The sequence below is a fragment of the Maylandia zebra genome, linkage group LG17, assembly GCF_041146795.1.
Source record: "Maylandia zebra isolate NMK-2024a linkage group LG17, Mzebra_GT3a, whole genome shotgun sequence".
In the NCBI taxonomy this organism is placed as follows: Eukaryota; Metazoa; Chordata; class Actinopteri; order Cichliformes; family Cichlidae; genus Maylandia; species Maylandia zebra.
In genome coordinates, this window is record NC_135183.1 from 15307996 (window position 1) to 15335124 (window position 27129).

Sequence of the window (27129 nt, forward strand, 5' to 3'; positions counted from 1 at the left end):
CAGATGTGTGTGTCACGTTCACACGCGCACGTTTGTGAATGCTGCTGGAGACAGAGGCGAGTCGGTGGCATTTGTCACTTAAAGTGCTTTATTTCCTTTGAAGGAGATGCAACCTGTGAGTGATCTAGTGGTCATAGTGAAAGTAAGCATCTTCACATTTATCTAAACTAACTGACCTTTGGCCTCACATCCCCCCACCCTCCCACACCCTCCACCAACATGATTTAGCAATAGACATGCAACATAAAAGATGTTCACATAAAACCTTTCAGGTTCATCTACTACAGAACTTAAGTACTTCCTCTTCAAGAAAAAAAAAGTACAGTATTAAAAGTTAATTTACTATCTAAAATTTGTTTACTTTGACTTATTTTCTGCATTGATATATTAGGATATACTCTGAGGAATCAACATTAAAGAGTTATTACGTGAATATAGTTAAATGATCAGATTCATGGTTAGGCATGTTGTTGTCAATGTTACTGGATATTCATGTGCTAAACACTGGATTTATCCAGGTAGGAAAAAGAAAATTTAGACTGCACCTATTACAAGAGAATTAAACTTTAGCATTCTGAATAAAGCAAATGAGCTGGAACCTTGACTGACTCAAAGACGTGAGGATCATGAGGAGGTTCTGCTGTTTTTCACAGTTTGAGGATGAAAGCGGATCAGGACATGAGAAATCACTGAGGAGGAAAAGTCTGATTTGGGCCGTCTGTGTTTAAAGCAAACGTAGCTGAAGTAACGGTGAACACTGCGATGAGCCTTAACATTTACTCATGTCTGACTCATTACTGCGTCGCTCGTGTTGTTGAGCATAATGACAGAGACTGTTTGTGACTCCAAGGGATTGGGCAAACAGCAGATACAGGCCAGTTTACTTCAAAAACTAACGAGTGAACAACATTTAAGAATGCTAGGCGAGGCCATTTCACCGAGGCTGGTTCAGTTGAGCACCTTCCCTCTTACAGTTCAGTGTTCGCTACACTTCACAACCCATTTTGGGTGAATTGAGACACATTTGCTTGCTTTACCAAGTGTTTCTTAATATTTTTGCGTATAACTATACAAGTCTGATGTACAACAGAATGATAATTTGAATATAGACTGAAATCTGTCGCATCTATTTCCACTGGACAGATTCATGAAGATTGGCTTGTTGTTGGTGCCTTATAGGCAAACTGAGCAGAGAAAGACTTGGTTGAGCGATTCTCTTATGATCAAGTTTGAAATGCAGTTGTTTCTGAATGCAGCTCTAAGCCAACTTTTCCTGCTGTAGATTTCTCAAGTAGGACCACACTGAACCAGAAGGGAGCAGCTTGTTACCAGCAATAACTTGAAATGATGTATTGCTCAGTGAAAGTCTTCCCTGCTTTCCTTCAACTCAGGGCAAAGAGGAGGAAGCAGAAACAGAACGTGAAACACAAAAAAGAAGGCCAATCTGTTTGTTCCTGGATCTACGGTGGTTGGAAACCCCAAGTTAATGTCTTAATGCTGGAACAGGTCAACATGTGCAACTTGAATCTTTTGTTCTTTGTCAGAAATGTCTCTTTGAAGTACTTCTCATGATCACTGCTCTAAAAAAATTTCTATACATTGGATAATTCCTGATAAATGTAAAACACAAAGTGAACCAAAATGAACCGGACTTCTTATGAAACACATGAAGAAACGCTCAGGTCTTAAATCGTCTACATGATGTCGGTAATTGAATCAATAGAGGGGCTGAATCCTGACCTGTGCAGAAAATATTATTGAAGGTGAAAAAGTGTTTCGGGCTACGCTTTCTGGTACTGGACTTTATATATGATAAAACAAGTATATGCATCTGGGATTTTACGAAAATGGTGGCACACCCATTTCTTTTAGTTTTTTTTTTTCTTTTGGGTGGGGTTTCTCAGAAATAAAAGGCATTTTTGTTGGTCAATGGCCAGAAACAGCAATACAATGCTGAAACAGTCTATCCTATGTCTAGTTGTTACCCTGAAAAGGCCCACTCTGCAGCAGGAAAGCCCTGTACCTGTGGATTTGTAATTCACGTTTAAACACAAGAAGAAATAGCAGGTAATTGCCAACGTCTTCTTTTTAGCCTTATATCAACAAAACTAAAGAGTTCCACACTTAAAAGTCCTCAACTGCTATAATACCTACTGAGTATGGATTACTGTTGGGTCTACCTCACAATATAAAGCGCCTTGAGGAGACTGTTGTTGCGATTCGGCGCTGTATAAACTGAATTGAAATTGAGACGAACATTATTTTGCTAACATAACATGTTAAGACTACAATAAAATGGATACATTTGACCTGAAAAAATGATGCAGGAAATAACACGAATACACAAATGTACTGTAAAGTCACGTGTTGGCTGCTGCTAGATGCGGGTTCAGGCAAATGACTTGAGCTGCTCTTTGTCATGTCACATACCTCCCAGCACGTTGCACTGTTTAATCTGTATAATCACGGCAGGTTTTAAAAAGTTTTTAATCAGCTCCTGATTTGAATGTGATGGAGCCATGTTGAAATACTAAATACCTTCCAAAAGTAATGTCCATTTAGGGGAATTTGTTCAAAGAATTTGATTATTAATTAGCAGCTAAAATCATTTGATTGTCACTTTATGGAACATGAAATATTCTATAAATGTGCTTTTCCCCGTTATTCTGTAGGGTACAATACACAGCACCTTGGGGTGACTGTTGAATGGAACTTAATTGAATAATGTTTGCTTAATTTTATGCAATATTTCCTGCACGAGTCATCGTATTCAGCCCCTTTTGGTTGCTTCTAAAAGTCGCGATTTCTCTCAAAACACCTGCTCAAAGTCACGTTCCAGCCCAACACAGCAGACAAAACTTAAACATCTGTTAGAGGCAAGATCACCACATACTTAAACACCGACCCAGACTGTGGGAGACATCCACACAGTCTGTGGAAAGAGGTCTTGAGGTCACCATGCTCATTTCTGTTTCATATTTCCCAGTCTTGGTTTTGCCGACCTCTACGGCGACTCATGAGGATGCCTTCCCTGCTGCTTTTTTTTTGTTTACAGGTAAGTTTTATTTCTGCAGCGTGCATACTGCACTGAGGTTTAGCTGTTAGCATACTGCTACGTGGGAAAGGTAAACATCCAATTCTTTGAATAAAAGAAAAGAGTTTGTATACCTGATATCCTGGTTAGCCTGAAGTGTGAGCCTAGCGGCAGTGGCTGCAGTGGCATCTGGGACAAAATCTCCAATCACTCGATTGAGGACAGAGCCGCTGGCTTCACTTGCATAAAAAAATTGACCATCCACTGAGAATCTGTTTCACAGCTCTGTAGAAGAAAACAGTAACAGTCCATCTGTGTGCTACCTGCCTACTCCTAGCTTGTTTACATTAATCATATTTAAAAAACAAAACAAAAACATCTTAGTAGTTTAAATACATTTGTCTTATAATGTGTGTAGATTTGTTATTGTTCTCTTGTTACAAAAACTTTGTGACCTTCTCGTTCTCCCTCATTGATAAGAGGTTTAGTTGTTTTGGCGTTTTGAGGGGCCCACACGGCCACGCCATCTTTCCTTTGGTTGCCAGATAGTCCGACCTGCTCCCGCCCGCCAACAGGTCAACTCTGATCACAGGAGGCTTCTGAAGTTCAGCTCCATGGCCTGGCCACTACATCCATCTGGTCTATCAGGGTTTGGCTTGTCAATATCCAATCAACGTTCATCCAGATCAGAACCATCTATTGTCAGTGACGCATTACCTCTACTGCACTCCGTACACAAAAACGAAGCCAAGGTCGGGTAACGTGTGTTCTGTTTATACATTCAAATGTATATATTTTGTGGTCTACCTTTTTAGGTGAAGACTCCATTTCTGAATGTTTAGACATTTATCCTCAACAGTGTCACAGTTTCATGTCTGTGACATCAGGAGTGAAGGTGAGGTCATCTGTGGCAGTGCTGTGGTGCTCAACAAGTTACAGAAGGATTTTTGAACTCTCACAAAACTAATATTTTTAATAGGTTAAATAAGGCAAGCATATTAATGTATTATTTTATGATCTTTACTATCCGGTAAAAAACAAACAAACTTCAAGACATGTTGAGGAGGTAATTTAGCCATTTGAATCAGCTGTGTTGGATCAAGGACACATCTAAAACCTGCAGGACACCGGCCCTCGAGGCCTGGAGTTTCCCACCCCTGTTCTAAGGCGAGGTATTCCCAAAGGAGACCCGAAGAGATCATTTCCCTTTTCCTGACACTTTATGGTGAGTTTTTTTTTTTTATAATAATGCATGTTTTTAGCTATGTCAGTGGGGTCTGGCCCCCTTATATATAAGGCTTTCTCCCCATTTATATTGTTTTTTAATCTACGAGTCATGTTTGTAGTTTTTTGTTGCACTACAGCTGTTGGAGCCATGTTGTCTCGTCTCTCTGTACACTGTGTTTACAGTAGCGATGGCAATAAATTTTGATTAGACTTCGGTGTGCTGACTATAATTGGAGTCACTTCAGCAGACCTTTCTACTGTGTCGGTGTCTTGAATGCCTGTGCTTCACCTGTTCTTCACTCTTAGTTTCAGTCTGATTTTTTTCCCTCGGGCTTGTTGGTAAGTGCAGTAGATTAAATGCGTCACTAACTGTCACACAAGATACTGATCGGGTCTTCCCAATATCTTGTTCTCCTCAAACAACAAGCTGTCTTCCATCACACCCGTTGTCAGAGCAAGAAAGTGTCCAAGAAAACTGAAGAAAAACAATAAATACATGTTTGTTTATAAAAATATCTGAGAAAAGTGACTGAGATCTCTGTGGGAGTGGAGCAGAGCGCTTCCTGGTGGTGCTGTGCTGCAGCTGTATTGCGTAGTGATGAGAGGTAATTGAGCTGTGTAGCTTATCTGAGGCTGGACCATGTCCAGTTTTCCTGCTGTGAGTTTGTTGGTGGTCAAGTGTGATCTAAAACCTGCTGTAGAAGCTGAGTTCAACTGCCACAGTAAAAACACTATTGTAAGGAAGTTCTATTCAATTCATGCGCCAAATTCATTAACCCAGTGTGACTGGAGTCCCCACAGACCTTTTTCCATCCATTTTGCCTGCATGAAGCGTGAGAATGCCTCTCAATATTTGTTCTACGACACATCCCGTGTACATCCAGAGAAGCGGAAGGCTGATGGAGCCGTCCGCATTCGATTCTCAGGGCCATACTTGTGCATACATACATACAAACTTGTGACTTTATCACAGGGTCACATGAAAGCATGTAATAGTTTTCATGTGACACAAATAAGTCACATGACCTATGTTGCATTCGAAGGCAATGGGATATACTACTGCATCTCCAAAAATTACAGTGAAAAAGTGATTATTTTGGCAATTTCATTCACAATGGTGATTTTCATATATTCTATATTAATTACACACAAAGTCAATATTTTCAAGCATTTTTGAAGTTTGCTTATAGCTCAAGAAAATTAGAAATGGAGTATTTCAAACTGTCCGAGATACTGCACTGAGGTCTTTATCATTTTAGAAAATTTCTATTCAAACCACAGTATCTGTCTCAGTACACAATCACAGTCATGGGGAAGACTGCTGACCTGACGGCTCTCCACATGACGATCATTAATATCCACCACAAGGAGGGTAAGCCACAGATGGTCACTGCTGAAAAGGCCGGCTGAGTGGAGAGTTTTTATATGTCAAAGGATAAACTTCCAGGAAGACGGCTGCATTAACGGAGTTCATGTTTCTATCTAGCGATGCCGGTGCAAATTTCCTTTGCCAACAGGACTGACCTGACTACAGCTCCACCACTACTACCACATGGTTGCCAACAACGCTATTACTCTACTTAATTGTCAAGCCAAATCACATGACCTAAACCCCACAGAGACTCTATGGAGTATTTTCGAGGAAGATGTGAAAACCTGATCCAAAAATCCACACGAAGTTGGCAGAGCAGCTTCAATAGGATCTTAGCAGAGCCACACTTTTTCTCCATATTCTATTTTTGTGAGATGCACTAATAGTTAAAAACTTTGTATACAGCAGTTCAAAACCCCAAAATACTCCCCAAAGAAAAATTTAGTTCACAGTGACGAAGGCAAATCTTCTCTCTTTTAAAATGCAGGTATTTGGGTTTTTGACTATTCTCGATCAAAAATAATAACATTAAACATTTGCAGATTTTTATCGGCCAAGTATATATTCATCTACACCTGCAAATTCTTCCATTGGGCACACACGGGTGGCTATGACTTAAGAGGTAGAGCAAGTCACCCTCTAAATGGAAGGTCGGTGGTTCGAGCCATGGCTGCTCTAATCTCCAATCCAAATATCCACGGGCAAGATATTAACCCCAAGTCGCTCAAATGTGTGTGACTGTTAGATAGAAAGCACACAGCAAAGTGTTTGTGTGAATTCGTGGATGAGGCAAGTCGTATAAAACGCTTTGAGTGCTCAGAGTAGAAAAGCGCTACATGAGAACCAGTCCACTTACATCGTCTTTCTACCGTCTCGCAATACATTTTACAATTTTTGATGGATGGTCATATTGTGAAACAGAAGATTGTGCCTGCAGTTTTTTGTGCTGTACAGTGAGGTATGTACGTAGTGTCAAAGTGTGTAGTGTAATAACTTTATCTATCCTGAATCGTGCCAAATGCAGGAAAATGGGGAAAGACCAGTAACTCCAATCACACTGGGATGCACCGTCAGCTAAATAGTTTTAAGTTTCTCATTGAACTTTTTTGTGCAACTATATCTTTTAACGCCATTATGGCACTTATAGAACGCATAAGATTATTATTACTACTACTATTATTATTATCATCATCATCATCCAACGGCTCCAGATTGTCTCAAGGCAAATATGAGGGATTTGAATTGTTTAACTGGCACTGAGTAGTTTGGCAAAGTCTCCACCAGACATACTGTTGTGATGCTGTATTGTGGACCAGTAATACCTGTAAATATAAAAGTAGAAATCTGTAACATAAACTAGACGGAGGCAAACGAGAACCACTGAACTTTGTGGCATATGAGGTTGTTGGAGTGTGTGGAATTTCTTCATTTTAGCTTAATCTGTTCGGTTTAGTAGGTGAAGGTAGATGCGGTTTAAAGCGGATAAATCTCATTTCAGACTCTGAGGGGTCCTTTGACTTCAGCGGGTTTAACATCCTGTTAGCTTTGGTTACAACAGGATCATGCTGCCCCACTCACCCCCCACCCCATGTTCCTTCCTTCACTGGGGTCAGTCTGGTCCTGTTGTAGAAACAGAGGCTTGGGGACCCTCTCCATATTGCCCTCCAGCACTATTACCTCCTCCACCTTCAGATTCCTCCTGACTAGGGGAGGCCTCATCACTGGGACCACCCCTGGATGTAACTGAAGCGGTGGTAGTCTCAGGAGAGGCGCTGTGGGCTTCCTGGGGTGCGCAGCCTGGGTGGTTCTTGCGGAAATGCTGGTTGAGGATGGCCTGGAAGGGGAAGCTCTTCCCACAAACGTGGCAGTGGAAAGGTTTGTTGCCAGTGTGCTTGCGGATATGGTACTCCAGCTGGTCTTTACGGGTGTACTTCTTCCCACAGATGCGGCAGACAAATGGTGTTATACCCATATGTAGGCGCATGTGACGGTCTAGGCTCCCTTTCTGGTTGAAGGATTTGCAGCAGTAGATGCAGGTGAGGCGTGGATTGTAGCGGAACCAGCGATCTCCTACCTGCTCCCTCAAGTAGTCCTCGTAACCGCCCATATCAAACGTTGTATGCTCCTCTCCCTGATGGGTAGAATGAAATGCAAAATTAAACGTTAACATAGTGGACACCATGACAGAATGAATCAAATAAGACTTTAGATCATTTTAGATAAACATGCCCTGAACAAAACTGTCCTCCTGCATCACACTCTGTTGTCGGTCAAATTTGCGTTACCTGAGTATGTTAATGTCCGTAAGAAACTGCCAACAGATTTCTCTTTTAAAAAAAGTGAAAACTTATTATTGTAGTGTCTTTATGTTACAACATAAAGCACCTTGAAACAACTGTTGTTATGATTTGGTGCTATATAAATAAAACTGAATTCAAACTATAATAGATTCCTTGGGACATCAATCATCTCGTCAACATAAAGACCAGATGTTGTTAGCAGTGCGTATGAGTACAATGAGGCCATACACACTACTAACCCACATTATGACGCAAGCCTGTGGTGATATTTTTTATCTTTCATTTTTAGTGAGTCGAGCCCTCAAAGGGTGGATCAGTTTTTCCATTTACACTGACAGTTGTATCTTTTATGATAACGTATATCAGTAAAGACTTTCAACTCAATTTAATTCAATATGTGATTTAAATGTACCCTGATTGTTTTGTATTACTGCACAATAAGGAGATTTTAAAAGTCCTTTAAAAGGTTAGATTCAGCAGAAAAGGTCCAATCAAAAGTTTAAGACCACTTGAAAAATGGCAAAAAAATAAATAAATCATATTTTGCATGGTTAGATCTCAACAAGGTTCCAAGTAGAGCTTCAACATGCAACAAGAAGAAATGGGAGAGAGACAAAGGGTTTCCAATGTTACTGGAATGGCAAGCAGATCCCACCTGAGATGTTTTCTGCGCGCCACAGTGGAGGGGGCACCATAACTGTCTGGGGTGCTTTTTCCTTAAATGGAACAATAGAGCTTCAGGAGGTGTAGGGGCATCAAACGGCCGCTGGCTATGTCCAGATGTTGCAGAAAGCATCCCTCATGACTGAGGGCTCTCGTCTGTGTGGTAACGACTGAGTTTTTCAACAGGACAATGCTACAGTACACAATACCCACAATGCAAGGGATTTTTTCCAGGAGAATAACATCACTCTGTTGGACCATCCTGCGTGTTCCCCTGATCTAAATCCAACTGAGAACCTTTGGAGATGGATGGCAGGGGAAGTTTACAAAAATGGACAACAGTTCCAGACAGTAGATGCCCTTTGTGCAGCCGTCTTCACCACTTGGAGAAATCTTCCCACTCACCTCATGGAAACGTTTGCATCAAGCATGCCGCAACAGATTTTTGAAGGGATCAACAATAACGGCGGAGCTACTCATTACTGAGTTCATGTTTGGAATGTTGATTTCTGTTTTAGGGGGTTTTCTGGTTTTTTGCAGTCTTAAACTTTTGATCAGCTGTAAAACAGCTCAGTAAAAACTACAATTTGTTAAAATTTGACCAAAACTGACTTTTTGCCATTTTTCAATGATGTACAAAATGATCACACATTACTTTAATTTTTGTTGTTATGGGATTCAGAAAAAAAACAGTGCTTTTCTTTAGGTTGTTGCATATCTACAGGAAGAGTCTAGTGATCCTTTATCATGACTAGGCTGGTAATCACTAAATAGACTCTGTATCTATTTAAGAACCACTTTGTAAGCCAGTAACCACGAGCCACTGGGTTTCCAGTTTCTTTGTAAATCATTACATATTACTATATAAGCTTAGTGAAGTTGTATTTAATAATTAAATAACACATACTAACAGGATGCATATAAATTTAAAAAAAGTATTTATTATTCACTTCATATATCTAAATTTCTTTACTGTGTTTCTCTGTGATTTATGTCCACCCTAGAAGAGTCCACATTGCTCTCACTTTCAGTGTGAACACCGCACTTCCTCATTTGGCCATGAGAGTAACAAAACATTCCCAATAAGGTGTCAAACGTAACATAAGAGAGCAAGAAAAGGTGAAAGAGAGTGACAGGGACAAATGTGACACATCTCCATATTGCTGACTCTTTCCTGGTAACTTCCTCCATGTTTCTTATCCATGGAAAAGAAACATGGTGTTTTAATAATTTCAGTTGTCTGTAAAAGAAGAAGAAAAAAAAAAAGGTTGGTCTCTACTGGCTTACTAACTATGACAGTTTGTGTTTGTACCTGTGAGTTTGGCTGTCGCAACTCATCTGCCCTGCTAGGAGACTCGCTCTTTGCTCTCTGACGTTCTGTGAGGACGACCACGCTGCCAGTGGGACTAAACCTGACATCAAAAATCAGTTAATTTAAAAGGAAAGGGGAACAAAACCCACACACAAATCATCATCATCAGGTGTCTGCAGACCAGTCAGTGAACCATGGAGGAATATCTTAGCTATGACTCACCTGTCTGTCTCGCTGAAGCTGGAGGATGGCTGGATACTACGGGCCCCCAGCGTTCCTACTGGTCCAGTCACCAGTGTACTGCGTCCTGATGTGTCAATCATCACCGTGGCCCCCTCTTCCACTGGCCCTCCCTCCTCCTGGTGCTCTTCTGTTCCAATCCATTCCTCCATCCTCTCTGTTTTTATCCTGATCCCATCCATGCTGCTCTCCTCAGCGCTGCCGGTCCGTTCTGGTTCACTGCTGGTCTCCACATACCACTGACCAGCTCGGTTGATGCGTAGTATCGGTTCTTTGCCTGCTCTTCCGCTGGTGGTCCCTGGCCCTTCTAGCCCACTGTGCTCCACCGCTGGAACTGGGCTAAGTGGCTCTTCTGCTGGACTGACTGCTTCACATGGCTCTGCACCTCCCCGTGGGCCAAGCAGCCGCAGACCACTGTGACCCCCTCCTCGCACCACAGCCTCCAATGTCCTACTATTCCTGGAGCCCCGTGCCCCCTCCTCATCCCTGGACTCTTCGTCCAGGTCAGCCAGACTGATCTTAAGGTGGATACCCTCAAGAATTTGGGTGCAGCGGTCAATAATGTGCTGCATCTGCAGGAAGCTGGCAGCTGTCAGGTAGCTGATGATGTCTGCAAGCTGCAAGCAGAGACGGCCCGTGTAGCAAAAGGACAGCAGTTGCTCGAACACTGATGGATTACGGATCACTGTCAGTGACACAGTGCTCATCTGACTCAGAGACATGTGGTCCCGAAAGTATGGCGAGCTGGCTGCTAGTACGACCTTGTGTGCACGAAAGCTTTGGCCCTGAACATTGACCACAATGTCACAGAGACGGCCTTGAACACGCAGCTGGTTCAGGTGAGAAAGAACAGAGTTACTGAAGTCTGGGATGTCCAGCTGTATGCTGCCGGTACGCTCCATGCTGCAGCCTGCAGGGACACTGAAAACACAGCAACACATCAGTGCTGACCCACACCAGGACCTTTTTGCTTAAAACTGGCAAATGATTCCAGATTAATAATATGGGAGCTCCTTGTCATGCCAGTAACGTGGAAACCATCAAGGACACCCCGTTTTATTAATCTGATTCCAGATTAATAAAACAGGATGTTTTTTTCATCAATCTTCAATGAAACAGTGACATTACTGATTGGGGGTGTTGTGACTAATGCTACCTTATCATGGAAAGCAAATCCGCAAAAAGCAAAAACAAGTTACAGCCATATGGAATTTGCAGTGCATAATTCAGTTCAAGTTCTTCCACTGTTATCTTTTTCAATGTCATGTGCCAAAGTAGTGCAAAGAAAGCAAGTAAACTCTGCCCCTACAGAGTCGATTATCTTGTTAATAGTGTTACACCCTTGTCTGCGTATAACTCAACATACTGTAGGTCCTCTAAAAAGAAAGCCTCAAATCAGAAGTACTAAACTCCCTGGTGTAACTCTCAAAGGCACACCTTAAAGTAAATAGCCCATAAGTTGGAGAGAAAATGGCAGAAATTTAGAAGATCAATGATTAGTCTGGAAAAAAAGTTTGCAGTTCTATAAAAAAAAGCCCCCATGTAAAGCTAGAACATCGGACTATTCATCACTGACTGACGAAAAGACGAACAGCCCAAGATTTCTCTTCAGCACTGTAGCCAGGCTGACAAAGGGCCAGAGCTCTGCTGAGCCAAGAATCGCTTTAAACTTAACTTGTAATGACTTTGTGAATTTCTTGACAAATAAAATTTTTACCATTATAAATCAATAATAACCATGTCATAGATGTATTACTATTTACAGCTACTTTCATTGATATTCAATTAGACTTTTTTCCTCTCCAATTAATTTCTCTGAGGTAACTTCAACAATCACTTCCTCCAAAGTGTCGATTACGCCCCATTCTAACAAGACTGCTCAAAGAAGTTCTTCCATTAATGCTTTGGTAATGTCTCTGTGGAAACTCTGGGTTAACTTATCGAATTCATAACCAGCTTTGTGTAACCTGATCACCAACCGATGTTAGGGTAAGTGAATCCAGAAAATGGAAATATACCCTGGATATGTTACACTCACTTTGTAGTAGAGCGCACAGACCCCATCATGCTGCATAACTGCCCAGTGAATACTTCAAAGTAGGGACTTAGCAGACTAATTGCTGATGTCTTCTCACTGGTCGATACAGATTAGTCATTTAATCCAATTGTTAAAATGTTAATTACCCAATGAAGGTAAATTATTGTGTCCTAAATGTTTGCACCCATCTGTCACCAGTTGGCGCATTGTTGTGGAGAAATACCATAAATCTGTTAATCTTGGTCTCATCTTTTGTGAATGATAGTAGATACAAGTGGCGGACAAGGGCTTTCTCCGAAAGGTAGATGGGCTTTCCCTTAGCGATAGAGTGAGGAGTTCAGTCAATCAGGAGAGGTTCATAGTGTCGAGGTGCTGCACGTTTAAGGCATGATTCATTATTGAAGAATATAAATGTTATAAGAGTTTGACATTTTCAATTAAACGGTTCTCAAATCTACCTTAATACGCGAGTATTTCTTAGTTTTAGGCTAATGGGTTAGTCTAATTTTCTTCCACCATTAGTGGACTATTAAATCAGTCGCCAGGAACATCCCTACTTGAAATCCTTCTACTTGCCGAGAACCATCATCTCTCAGAACCTAAACCTCAGCTCCTCCTCCCTCTACCCATCCCTTGTGTTGTTCTTCTTGAATTTGGTCTCCAGCTTCCTCCCGTACGAGCTCTTGCATATCCTTAGCTTCACCCTTAGATCGTGCGGCACTCTCCTCAGCTCTTTTGTTCCTGGACCTTTTCGTCTCTTTGTTCTTTCAGGTTACTACTGATCAAAGGCTTATTGTTCACAAAGCATACAGTGCTGGCTGGTCTGATGGTGTGTTCACAAAATTGGACATATTCTATTCTTTAGCCAGTCAAACTTTTAAAACCCATCTTCCTATGCCTCCACAGCTTCATCCATCCACCTTCTGACAACTCCCATAGACACAGGTTTAATTTACAGTGGGGCAAAAAAGTATTTAGTCAGCCACCGATTGTGCAAGTTCCCCCACTTAAAATGATGACAGAGGTCAGTAATTTGCACCAGAGGTACACTTCAACTGTGAGAGACAGAATGTGAAAAAAAAAATCCATGAATCCACATGGTAGGATTTGTAAAGAATTTATTCGTAAATTAGGGTGGAAAATAAGTATTTGGTCACCTCAAACAAGGAAAATCTCTGGCTCTCACAGACCTGTAACGTCTTCTGTAAGAAGCTTTTCTGTCCCCCACTCGTTACCTGTATGAATGGCACCTGTTTGAACTCATCATCTGTATAAAAGACACCTGTCCACAGCCTCAAACAGTCAGACTCCAAACTCCGCCATGGCCAAGACCAAAGAGCTTTCGAAGGACACCAGGAAAAGTATTGTAGACCTGCACCAGACTGGGAAGAGTGAATCTACAATAGGCAAGCAGCTTGGTGTGAAAAAATCAACTGTGGGAGCAATCATCAGAAAATGGAAGACATACAAGACCACTGATAATCTCCCTCGATCTGGGGCTCCACGCAAGATCTCATCCCGTGGGGTCAAAATGATCATGAGAACGGTGAGCAAAGATCCCAGAACCACACGGGGGGACCTGGTGAATGACCTGCAGAGAGCTGGGACCAAAGTAACAAAGGTCACCATCAGTAACACACTACAACGGCAGGGAATCAAATCCCGCAGTGCCAGACGTGTTCCGCTGCTGAAGCCAGTGCACGTCCAGGCCCGTCTGAAGTTTGCCAGAGAGCACATGGATGATACAGCAGAGGATTGGGAGAATGTCATGTGGTCAGATGAAACCAAAGTAGAACTTTTTGGTATAAACTCAACTCGTCGTGTTTGGAGGAAGAAGAATACTGAGTTGCATCCCAAGAACACCATACCTACTGTGAAGCATGGGGGTGGAAACATCATGCTATGGGGCTGTTTTTCTGCCAAGGGGACAGGACGACTGATCCGTGTTAAGGACAGAATGAATGGGGCCATGTATCGTGAGATTTTGAGCCAAAACCTCCTTCCATCAGTGAGAACTTTGAAGATGAAACGAGGCTGGGTCTTCCAACATGACAACGATCCAAGACACACCGCCCGGGCAACAAAGGAGTGGCTCCGTAAGAAGCATTTGAAAGTCCTGGAGTGGTCTAGCCAGTCTCCAGACCTCAACCCCATAGAAAATCTGTGGCGGGAGTTGAAAGTCCGTGTTGCTCGGCGACAGCCCCAAAACATCACTGCTCTCGAGAAGATCTGCATCGAGGAATGGGCCAAAATACCAGCTACTGTGTGTGCAAACCTGGTAAAGACCTATAGTAAACATTTGACCTCTGTTATTGCCAACAAAGGTTATGTTACAAAGTATTGAGTTGTATTTTTGTTATTGACCAAATACTTATTTTCCACCCTAATTTACGAATAAATTCTTTACAAATCCTACCATGTGGATTCATGGATTTTTCTTTCACATTCTGTCTCTCACAGTTGAAGTGTACCTCTGGTGCAAATTACTGACCTCTGTCATCATTTTAGGTGGGGGAACTTGCACAATCGGTGGCTGACTAAATACTTTTTTGCCCCACTGTAAAAACAGGAACATACTATGGTGTCAGTAGGACTAGATTATAGTCACCAGGCACTGCATCTATTAACGGCATTCTGCTTCGTATTTGCTATTCCCAAAGATTTCTATTTCACGATTCTCTGAGTGCCAAGTCTCTCACTTTTGTCTCTGAGCAGTCTTGTGTTTGTCTTTGCCTAGTATGCCCGTGGCTACCTAATGGTCAGGGAAGGGTTTAATCAGATACAGCCAGAAGTAATGGAAACAGCAGAGTTCCTCCAGCAAGTCTAATCTATGACGATTCCAATTCATCAGATGATTTTCAATCTTCATGAGGATAATGACATGCTGATTGGACAAAACTGATTTTATTCATGAGCAGCAGAATAAGAACCCTCTGGTTTATTTTATGGTGCACTGGAGTGTTGTCTGCTGAATCAGGTCCGGAGTTTAAAGTCAGAGTTCTTAGTGTCATCAAGAGGTCTCTTTTTACCATGGCAACTTCTGCTGAACACAAAACCTGGTTATGAGCAGGTTATGTTCCAACTTTCGATTTAAAATCAGCCGGGCCCTCCACAGTTTTATTCTTTTACTTACAGCATCTTTTCAGCGATTCTCTGTTGGAGAGTAGGGAATAGCCATGCCTTACTAACATCATCAAATGAAGCCCAACTGTGAAGTTACAGCAGCACAAACGGTCACTGGAATCTGAATGCATTCAGTTAGTGATGTGCAAACGTATACATGTTTAGTGGTTTTTACGCTGCTGGAATTACAGCCAACAGGGCTAAGGCTAAAAAAGTCATCATCTACATTTGTAGGCCAATACTTTCCAATTAGTAAGATTAATTTTGCTCTGATCTGGTGATAAACTAAAGTGATTTCCATGTCTCCTGTACAATAGGCGATGGAGGAGCGTCAGACGTGAACACACTAACATTCAATGTTTCAGAGCTCTAATGTGCAGCTGTCAACAAAAACACATGGCAAGTTTTAGTTCACAAAATTAACAGTCCTCCTAAACATTTCTCTCTTATTTGCAGCACCAGTGTTGCAGCTCATTGTTATATATTTTAATATATTTCTTGTAACTTTTATTACCTGTTTGTCTGCTGATGAAACCTATTGGAATAAGCAATGCTCAGCTGCTGAGGAAGAAGAGTCAAAAGATACATTTTCTTTTCCCTGTTTTCTGTGAGCATGCACAGAGCCTGGACCTGAAAGCCCTGGATAACAAAGGATGCTGATAACCATTATCGCTGGCTGGGCTTTTAGGTTTTGTTAGTCGAGCTAATGCAGAGAAAGAAAGAAGGCTTGGCTGTGTTAAACTGCCCCGTAGCACTCAGTTAACTATCGAGTTATCCCATCAAAGTTTTCTCATGTTAGTTATACTTTACACTAGAGCAGGGCAATATGGCCAAAAATATTTATCACGATATATATTTGAAAATTTGCGATAACGATATAACCGACGATATAATTGATGCGAGACAAAATACAACTCCACAACATTACTAGCGCAAAAAGACAACCTTCCATTTATATTCACTTAAACAAGAAGCTGGTTTTTATGTACATTAAAGCTTTATAAAAATGTAACAGTACAAATGCAAATTGCTTGCTGAAAGTTTAACCAAAAGGCATTTCCACTAGAGCATAACCATGTATAATATCCACTGAAGTTAAAAAGAGGTGCTTTGCAACATTAAACTGCAGTGTGCAGTACGCATTTTTCGGACCATAAGGTGCACGGGATTATATGGCACATTAAGCGAAACAAAGCAGTCAGATAAATCAAACTTTATTAAACTCATTCTTCTTGCTTCCTCCACTTCTGTACCATTGATTCATTAATGTTGAATTCTCTGGCAGCTGCTCTATTCCCATGTTGTTGCAGTATATTAATGACTAACCTCGTATTGTGGATGGATTATCTCAGTTGTTCTCCTGACTGAACTTTGGTCCGTTTACAGCATCCTGCCATGCGATTGCATTTGTCTCTAACCATGAAGAACCTTCACGTTAACTTTTATAAGTGGAAAAGTGTTAGTGTTCGTCCTCCAGCTTCACTGTTTATGTTATGCTAACATAGCTGTGTCGCTAGCGATCACGTAGCACATCATTATATACCAGCTAGCCCAACTTCAGTAACCCTACAAACGTCACTGCTGTTTAGTTTCCTGTCTTCATTTATGTTGCAAGTGATAGCAGAGCTGTACGTTTGATTTTTTTCAGAAATCTCTCAGTCAGAACATGCTATATCATGCTTAGGTAACTAGTGAAACTAGCGAGCTAACTTCCGCTAGCTTCCTGCTAACTTCTAACTCCGTTAAATGTAATAACTTTTGTTTTCATGGATGCCTGGAAGTTAAACTTTATAGTTACACCTCGTAAAGCAGCAATGCTGATCGTTTTATTAAAGATGAAAGAATTTAGACAGTTTTTAACTCTAAGTGATGCTGCAGTGTTGTTTGACCTGAAAGATACGGAGTTTAGGACCCAGATTACTCCCAGATTTAAGAGCATCTTAGTCCGACAAATACGACAATAACAACGGCCGCTTGCATGTTCTGCAAAAAAATGTGCTTTGTTGTGTATCTGACGGACAAACACCAAACCAGTTCCACATCACTGAAGTTGCACCATTTTTACAAACCAATTCTGGTTCATCTGTTTCACTCAACAATCGGCCATGTGCGTATGAAAACAAAGGCACTGCGCATGCGCGTTTTACTCCCATTCTATCGCGATATTTCATTTTCCTATCGTTGCCTAACATTATACCGGTATTACCGTGAACGGTATAATATGGCCCAGCCCTACTTTACACATATTACACTAATCAACAATTACTATTCACTAAATAACTGCAGTTTTTCTCGGTTTCCTGTCACATTCATTGATGCTGTGTTTTGTAGGTATGAAGGGCCATAGACAAACATGCTCGTAGGTACAGACACGTGAAAGGCCTACCTCTACCACACAGGGGACCCAGATCCTTGGTGGCTGCTTTGTGTTTTTGTGTAGTGTTGTGTCTGCATGGTTGTTATTGCATGTCTGTGTGGTTTTAAGTTTGGGTTTGAGGTTCATCCTCCGTCTGTAGTTTTGCCTCTCTGGAGTTGTTTTGCAGTCATTCTTCATATTTCTTTTTTTTTGGAAAATGAGTTTTGTTTGTACAGGATGTTCAGTTTGGTGTGACCCCGCTGTTCAGCACTTTCTGTGATCAGGAGCACTTTCAGTAAGAAGTCTATTTACGCCACCTCCTCAATAGAAACTCAAGTACTCTATCTGCTGCCAGGCTTTGCATAAAGCAGCTTCACACACTTTTAATTTGTATGAATCTGTACAGTGTGTTGAAACTCATTGCACTGGCTCATTGCGATGTGCAGGGAAAATTTAGACCAGGCGCCAAAATCACACAAAGTGTGCTTCAGTCAGGGTCATGTTGCACCACAGTCCCACCCAAACCTGCCTGTACAAAAGGCTGACAGACACCAAGGACCTCAAGTTACATCAAGACCTGATTAACCGATCAAAATGGAGGAGTCGCGTTGAAATGACAGGTCACAGGGTAGATCACCTGTACTCTGATCAGGTCCAGCCTGCTCACAGGACAACTACCAAACCGATGCGAGTCGCTGTGTCTCGGGGGGGGGGCAGGTGAACCTCCAGGTGTGCAGCCGGATTCTCACCTGAGGGGGAGGGAGCAGTGAAAAATGCTCTGGTCTGCTTTCGGGTTGCCGATACTTCAGTTCTGCAGCTTGCTGAGCATCATTAACGGACGGGAGATGACAGCAGCTCGGCTCGGCTCGGCTCGGCCTGACAGGCTGCAGCTCCACCCGCGGCTCCTCCAGGCTCCGAGGCTCCAGCGGCGGTAGCGAGCTGTTCAAGACCCCGGAACGACAGCTGAGCGCGGGCTCCGGTCCGTCAGCAGGCGCTCTGCTGCCATTCCACTGTACCTGCGAGCTGGTTCAGGATCGGCTCAGTGACGGCGGACAGCCCAGACTTCACAGCCTCCTTTTCACGGCAGAAGGGCCGAGACTGCAGGAAGGAAGGAAAGGGGGAAGAAAAAGCGCGCGGCGCGATGGGAAATGTAGTCCTAGCAGGGCAGAGCGCTGTTTTCAGCACAGCCTAAACACTACGGTTCCCTGCGTGCATTCGCCCAGAGACCATCTCCTGGTATTTGGAGTTTGACTTCAGCAGACCTAAAGTAAAACAACCGGACATCCTCACAGCTGGATTCAGAAAAGCTGTTTCTCCTTTCATAAGATATGAAACTTCATAAACCCCGGCATGTGGCAAAAAGCCTTTTAGGTATTCAAAGTTCTACATTTGTACATTTCAACAACTTTTTCAGACACGGGAAGTCAAATGTACAACTTATAAACACCAGATCATTATAATGAAAATGTATTATGGCAAGGTATGAAGACTCGAAAGTTATTTTTACATTTTTGTTGACACCCGTAGTGAGTCTACAATAATATAATAATAATAAATAATATAATATTCATCCCTGCATGCAGGAATTAAAGGAGAACAAAAAGCACAGATAATGGGCCACAGATTTAAGAAAAGCTAACCTACAGAAATTGGTTTTTTTTAAACGAACCACAGATTTAGCACACCTGATGGCTGATGAAGGTAGTTTTGACGTTTGGCCATTACAAAGTGAAAGCGCGATCTCCTGTGGTTTCAAAATAAGAGTGTGGAGCAGTTAAGGGGGGCACAAGGGGCAGCGGTGCCCTGGTTAAAGCCAAGTATCAATGGTACAAAAATGTCTGATTTCTGAGAGGTAAAAAGGTAATATACTGGTAAAGGACCTGAAGCTAAGAAGGGAAATAACTGCTGAACTGTCAGGCTTTGGCAGTTTCACAGAGCACATAAATTATATGATTAATTCTGGATTTAGAAATTTGGTTTAAAAAAAATAAGACTATTAATTTTGTGCCCATTATTACAGTGATAGGTTAAACTGTAGTATCAGTAAAATATGAGGTTGGTGAGCGATCATAACCAGGTCATTTTATCTTTATTTTTGGCTTAATAATTGAGAAAATGGGCAATGAGAATGACTGAGCATAAGGAATGGGAGGAGCAGGTGTGAACATAGGAGGGCAAAGCAGAGTACTCAGTTAGTGAAACCTGTAAGTGGAACTGGTAGATAAAACAGAACCCACCACTATCTGGAAAAGAGGAAAAGGCAGGATCTAAACAGTCAGTCAGATGTAGCAGACTGGACAGTCTGGCTGTAGAACCAGGCTGAGCACCGGACAAATGTGCTGGAGGACCTGGTCGCTCAGTCTGGCTCATCGCCGACACCCCTCTACTAACCCCTGCCCTGGCAGTGACACTCCATCGGATGGGGGAAGAGGTCGACCCCTAGCCATTCCAATCCAGTTGAAGAATGGGTCCTGAGGTTGCTGCCATTATTATCAGAGGAGGACCTCAGCCTCCCTGCAGCAGCAACCATGTCATTCAGTTCATTTCAATTAAATTTTATGTATATAGGGCCAAATCACAACAACAGTTGCATCAAGGTGCTTTATATTGTAAGGTAAAGACCCTGCAATAATACAAAGAGAACAGGGAAAACCCCAACAATCATATGACTGCCTATGAGCAAGAGCTTTGGCGACAGTGTGAAGGAAAAAGTCCTTTTTAACAAGAAGAAACCTCGAGCCATGACAGGTTGGAGTGAGGGGAGAAAGACTTATAATAATAACAAATAATTAAATGCACTCACATAGTGAGTGTAAAAGGTGATGGCCCTGATGTAGGGTGAACAATGTTGGACAGGCTGGGCCTCTCCATGGAGGACCATCACTGCCTCTTCAGGGAGGGGCAGATGGGACCAGAAGACTGACCCTTCTTCTATGGCTTGCACCCTGGCCCTGAGGAAGAGAAGGCCGACTGCTGAGCATCCGCATTGCGGGCTGCAGCCGCCAGCATCGATCAACACCTAAACATGAGATTCAATATGTTCTGGACCTGAGAGCAAAGCTGCACACATTGAGCAGATTATATCAGGAGGAAATGTTAGCAGCACCTGTACAATAGAGTCACTAGGCTCAGGCAATTTTCACTGAGAGACATAGTACTTGTATTACTTCCTTCTTCTAGCTCAAAGTTATTCGCCAAGTGGCAAGGACACTTTGTGCGATGATTTTTTGGACAGGGGAGGAGTCACAGAGACATTTCACCTCAACCTGACAAAAGCATGGAGAGAGGCTGAAGGCCAGAGGTGTTCAGGACCCTACAGGTTACCTGAACATAAGAGAAAAATTGTACAGAAGGAATTGGCTGAAATGCTAAAAATATAGTAATATTAATTAAACTAATGTTATAAATATTATAAGAGTCAGACAGTGCGTGGTGTAGCCCAATAGATTTTGTGGTAAAGAAAGATGCGTCTATACGGTTTTGTGTTGACTACTGCAAGGTGAATGAAGTCTCAGAGTTTGACACTTATTACATGCCCCAGGTTGACGAGCTCCTGGACTGGATAGGCTGGTTTTTTCACAGTACTGGATTTAACTCATTAAAACCCGATGGGAGTGCTGGCTTTGTATGTCAAATTATCGTGACTCTTGAACCACTGGCACAATTTAAAAAAATTCCAATTGCTCCTGAAGGCATCAACTCCATCCTTTTTCAGTGATGTTAGGGTCATTACAGTAATCCTAGGCGGGGTGCAACATCCAAATATCTGCAAATAAAACAAGACAACACAGCAAACAGCAAAAACAAAACAAAACAAAAACAACTTAAAACAGACAAATGCCTGATAAAATGTCCGTTTTCTCCTTTCATCACACTCACTCTCTCTTCTCTCAAGTGACCTTTGCCTTCGTTGGGCTGCTGCGAGACTTGAATTTACCGTAATGACCCTAATATCACAGAAAAGCGTAGAGCTGGTGCTTTCAGGAACCGCTGGAATCTTTTCAACTGAGCAAATGGTTCAGAAGTTACAGGAGTTACAGATGTTGAAAACAAACGTCACAAAAACCATTCTGGTGCTAGTGATAAGTTGGATAACCAAAGGCTACTGGCAGAAAAAAAGGGAAAAATGGCCTTCTCCACTCTGTCCCACATAGCAAAATTGGTATGGCCCGGATCTGGCCCACACAATGTGCTTACACATGGCCCACTTACCGCAAAGAATGACGGCCTTTTGGTGGCCCAGATCAGGTTTGCCAGAGGTGGGCCAGCGCAAGGTCAGTTGCAGACACACTGGTGGTCCTGTACTGGCCCAGAACAGTTTCAGCTGTGGCTCCAGATGTCAGTCTAATGTGTACCTTAATCAAGCCATGTAATAACAACATGTACCATATTTAGCACAGATTAAAAATGTCTCAACAAAGGTAATGCAGCAAATTTATTTTGAATTGAATAATTTTGATAATTTATAATTAACAATATATCAATTAATACTGCTGCTGGAACTGTTCGGACAGTGAATGGACTGATTCTTATATAACGGCGTTTCTACTCTCAAAGCAACATCAACAGTCGCCCAATCACTTTCTCTAAACTGAGTGCTGAGTACTACGTTCAGACACATTCACACTCCAATGATGAATTGGAGAGCAGTTTGGGTTAGTATCGTGCCCAAGGATACTTGACATGCAGACTGGAAGAGCCAGGAATCAAACCACTAACAAACACAAACATGAGTAAACTCTCACAAATAAGTGAACACTCACTAACCTGTCAAACCTGCATTTGAAACTGTGATGGCCAAACCCATGGCCACACTCTAAAGTCGGTAACTTTTGTATTTTCATTCATTTGAACATAGTAATACATTTTAGTTGCCAATAACTTCATTGATTGGTTTGGATACATTTTGTTCTATTTGTAAGCGCGCACATTTAGTTTATTTATGTATTCATACTTCTTCATTTCTTTGCTTTCTGACTAACTTTTGTCTTTTTATTTCTTACCTGCCATCATCCCTGGGAGTTGCTGGACAAAAGATGGTAGCCAGCGTTTGAAACCATTAAATATGAAGGAAGATAATTGGACCACACCACCACTTCCTGCTGAAGGGGGAATGTGTGTTTTCTTTACCTTAAAAACAAAGTATTTGTATTTAATTAAATATTTGAGTTTAGGGTTTAATGGGGTTTTTTGATTTTCTTCTTTAGTGGTTAGTTTATTAACAAACTAGATTGTACTGCATTGTTGTGATTTATGATTGTGTTTTGTTTGTTACCCCTCATGTGTCACAATGGTCTGATCAGCCATTATATATACCCTAGTATGTCATTTCAGTTTTAGGGCAATTATGTATGTTTGGGCAGTCATTTGGTTGGTTAAGGTTGCAGTCTTTGCCTAAGTTCAGCTTTGTTTCTTTGACCTCTTTTATGAGCTCAACATTTGTTAGTCTTGTAAATATAATTTTGTGGGGGTTAAACAAATGGAAACTATGTTTTTCTAATAATTCCTAGGCTCCTCCTGTTTTTCAACTCGGTCCATCACAGAAACATTGGCTACCATAGCAGTATAGTATTGCAACATGGTATTTGGGTCTTCTAACTAAAATAGGAACATAAAAAGTGCCATCATTGCCACACCTGGACCACACCTGGTTGGCATACACCCTGCCATGACACCAGTCAGTCAGACGTGCCAGCTTGATGCCGGATCCAGGCCAGACCTGTTTTCTATGAGCCTGGGCCACATAAACCAAACCATAATCAGGCCAGATGTGGTATGCCATCACATAAATAATAATAATAATGGATTGGATTTATATAGCGCTTTTCAAGGCACCCAAAGCGCTTTACAATGCCACTATTCATTCACTCTCGCATTCACACACTGGTGGAGGCAGCTACGGTTGTAGCCACAGCTGCCCTGGGCAGACTGACAGAGGCGAGGCTGCCATATCGCGCCATCGGCCCCTCTGGCCAACACCAGTAGGGTAAAGTGTCTTGCCCAAGGACACAGCGACCGAGAGCCAGGACAGAGAGCCCGGGGATCGAACCAGCGACCTTGCGGTTACATATACGCTTCCCAACCCCCTGAGCCACGGTCGCCCCAAATAGAGCCATCTACACCAGGGCTGACCCATATCTGGATGACATAGCAGTTACCATGCCAGAAGTCAGCCAGCAGTGTCGGCTTGACACCTTATCTGGGCCAGACCTGTCTGCTATGTGGGGTATGGTTTGTAGCAGTCTGTGACACTTCAGTTCAGCATGTCTAGAGCCAGCCACTTTCCAGGGCCTCTTGGACTGGGTGCTGGGTCTGCATGCTCCATATGCTGATGGCTATCTGAAGGGCATGATCATCCATAGGTAACGACTCTTCTGTGGCAGGTGTAGTTTGTGCCTCAGCTGCAGGTGATTGGTGGAGCAGTGATTCAGGGTGTGGTGTCAGGGGAGGCTGACCTACAAAGCTGACCTCCATCATCTGATCATGCCTTCCCTTTCGAGTAGGACCCTAGAGCCTAGTGGGAGAGCAGTGTAGTGTGCAGCTGGAAAGCTGCATGAGCAGAAAAATGCCTGTGTGTTGGGTCCTTCTTATCAGACTTTCAAATACAAACATACAAACAAATGAAACCATAGATGTCCATAAATTTAACTATGCATAATAATGTGAAATGACACAGGGAAAAAGTATTGAACACATAAAGATATGGAGGTGCAAAACGGCATATAGTCTTCATAATCAGGATACGATGGGAAAACCAGATTAAGGCTTTGTGTTCTTATGCAAGAGAAGAATGTGAGCTACATTGTGTTTAGAGAGGAGAATTTTGTGACAGGGTATCAGGCAGAGTCTCTGCTTATTTGCCTTCATGTAGGGGTGGTTGGCCCCTTGAGTGCTTTCAGCCCCCCACGCACATCCAGTACCCACCATGTAGTTCATGTATTTGGACATGAGAGGTCACAAAAAATTTGTTTTGTCTTTTAGTTCTTCTGCTTCTTCTTCTTCTTCTTCTTCTTCTTCTTCTTCTTCTTCTTTGTTTTTGGAAATAAAGGGAGATTCAACTGAATATAATAAGCAACATATTTTCCTCTGACGACAGATGAATTCATTCAAAGTCATCTGACCTTGCTAAGATTCAAAATTACTGTCAGAAGTGATGAATGATGTAACAGATAACAGAAATACCCCCCTCCCCTTTTAATCATCTTAAAGCATCCAGACAATAAAACTTTCTGACTTTGATCTGGTGAGTTAAATAGTGCAAGGGTTTGATACTCACCCACTAAACACTGGACATTGGATAGTGCAGATATTGTCTATATTGGGTCAGTCAGTCCTTGATTCTGGACATGACTAACTATCAGCAAAATGACATGCAACTTATGGTTCTGTGTTTAACAATTACAACACAGTTAATACCATTTCTCTCATTCAGAATCGTGTATAATGACGGCCTGCAGACACATTTCTTATCTTTTCACGTTCCTGCAGCCACACACAGACACTAATCTTCCGCGGTCTATGAATCAGGTCTACGCAAACAAAATCAAGACATTAGAACAGACGTTTTCGTCACTTAAACTGCATTTCTCATTCATAATATTAATTCAAACTATACTTTGATTATATATTTTATTAAGAATAGAAATGATTTACTATTAGCAAAAGCACATTTAGATAAACTCTGTTTAGCACTCTGTATCGCTTTAAACATAAAAGGCTGGATGTTAAGTCTTTTTACCTTTTCTCAGATGTAATGAGAGGTAACCCGCATAGCAGACAGGTCTGTGCCGATCTGGTGTCAAGCCGGCACTGCTGGCTGACTGCTGGCATGGTAAGTGGTATGTCATCCAGAAATGGGTCAGGCCTGCCATAGATGGCAGTGTTTATGTGATGGCATGCCACATCTGGCCCGATTGTGGTTTGGTTTATGTGGCCCAGGCTCACAGAAAACAGGTCTGGCCCAGATCCGGCATCATACTGGCACTGCTGACTGACTGGTGTCATGGCAGGGTGTATGTCAGCCAGATGTTGGCCAGGTGTGGCAATGATGGCATTTATGTTCCTATTCTCCTATTTTAGTTAGAAGACCCAAATACCATGTGAGTGATTTTGTAATGAGGGTTACACTCAGAGAATTACTTACATTTGGATGTAGAAAAGATGAATGAAGTCACAATTTAAAATGAAAGGTTTTTCAGATAGTGGTTGTAATTTTTAATCAGGGTTAGTGTTATAAGGCCTACATCTGCTTTAAATAGTTTTAGACTTATTCTTGAAAGAATTAATGATAGCTTATCACTAAAATAGGTCTGGCTTCAAAAAGTGTTTTTCTGCTTAAGAAATATTAACATGTTTTAGTTTCTGGGCCATTAACCTTTTTAGGTTCAATAATACTGTCAAATTTCTATAGATGTGCTAACATGATGATGAAATGTGATGGTTTGTGGTTCCATGGTGGAGGTAAAACTTCTTTTTTTAGAGACTAGCAAAGCACTTCCTCAATATCATTCCAGCCCATAATATACCCTAATCTTAGATGTTTGTGAAACCTTATTTGGCCCATTGCCAGGTGATTGAGGAAATAAATGCTTTGTAATGTTCTGTGTCATGATTGCTTTTATGAATGAAAAATAACATTAAGTGTTGACCTAACAGACTTCCGATCAGTCTGGATTAGATGCAGGGCATCAGCTGACCATCGACTGGGCCTCATTCAGAGGAAAAGGTTTTAGTTATATTTATCTCTCCCTGTGGGCTCACAGAGACAACCCCCTTCTTAGAAGTCAGGGATCAGCAGCTGGGATAGTCAGTGAATCTCATTAACAATGACACTCTGAAGCAAAAGACAAGCTGAGAACCACACTATACATCAAGTGTAATTGATTTTTATCCGTCTCTCTTTCTCTCTGTCTAGAAAGACAGAGAGAAAGGGATCGAAAATCTATCAATCCATCTTTTGCATATATATATATATATATTTTTTTTTTTTTTTTTTTTTTTTTTATGTATATACATACACACATATATAGCACTTCAGTTACCACTGGCACCCATGTTACCTGTTATCTTCTCGTCTCGAGCTCTTGTCTGAGGCCTTGGTACTTCTCCAGCTTCTCGTCTTCCTTCTTCCTGATGTTGCTGTCATTCGGTATCACTACGTCTACCACTACGGCTATCTTCCTCTGCTTGTCCGCCACTACGTGCATGTAGTAGTAATAGTAGTTGTTGTAGTTCTGCTTTTTCTTAAAGTGATATTACAAGATAAAAGCAGCAAATTTGTGGGACCTGTTTGTTCAGCTGGTTTGGTAAAGTGGTTAATTTATTTATTAGTGGAAGCTTGTTAGGGGCTGTCTGACATTATTATTTATGTATTTTTTTCTCCTGTTTTGAGGCCACCCAAGGACTTCAGGCGATATATCTTTGGTTTCAATCTTGAGAATAGTGTTTGTGTACTTTCTATTAAC

General features: G+C 41.8%; 1 protein-coding gene across 3 annotated transcripts; it reads right to left on the minus strand.

Moving 5' to 3' along the window:
- Positions 1-70: 70 nt before the first annotated feature.
- Positions 71-21972, minus strand: zbtb37 (zinc finger and BTB domain containing 37). 3 transcript variants are annotated; one of them, XM_076875813.1, is made up of 4 exons: positions 21878-21972; positions 10131-11069; positions 9909-10008; positions 71-7764 (listed from the first exon to the last, which is right to left on the minus strand). In XM_076875813.1, the coding sequence occupies exons 2-4, from the start codon at positions 11048-11050 to the stop codon at positions 7243-7245; spliced, it is 1542 nt and encodes a 513-aa protein (XP_076731928.1). In that variant the 5' UTR covers positions 11051-11069; positions 21878-21972; the 3' UTR covers positions 71-7242. The 3 variants fall into 3 exon arrangements, with proteins under 3 accessions (XP_076731928.1, XP_004569386.1, XP_076731927.1); XM_004569329.5 differs by lacking the exon at positions 21878-21972 and adding an exon at positions 18415-18792; XM_076875812.1 differs by lacking the exon at positions 21878-21972 and adding an exon at positions 18303-18373.
- Positions 21973-27129: the final 5157 nt, after the last annotated feature.

What these genes read in the sequence shown, in the direction of transcription:
- zbtb37 (XM_076875813.1), bottom strand. Translation starts at nt 11,050, where the DNA reads ATGGAGCGTACCGGCAGCATACAGCTGGACATCCCAGACTTCAGTAAC. An exon ending in AGCTTCAGCGAGACAGACAG is followed by an intron (nt 10,009 to 10,130) that starts GTGAGTCATAGC and finishes TTTTGATGTCAG; the next exon opens with GTTTAGTCCCACTGGCAGCG. An exon ending in TGCGACAGCCAAACTCACAG is followed by an intron (nt 7,765 to 9,908) that starts GTACAAACACAA and finishes TCTACCCATCAG; the next exon opens with GGAGAGGAGCATACAACGTT.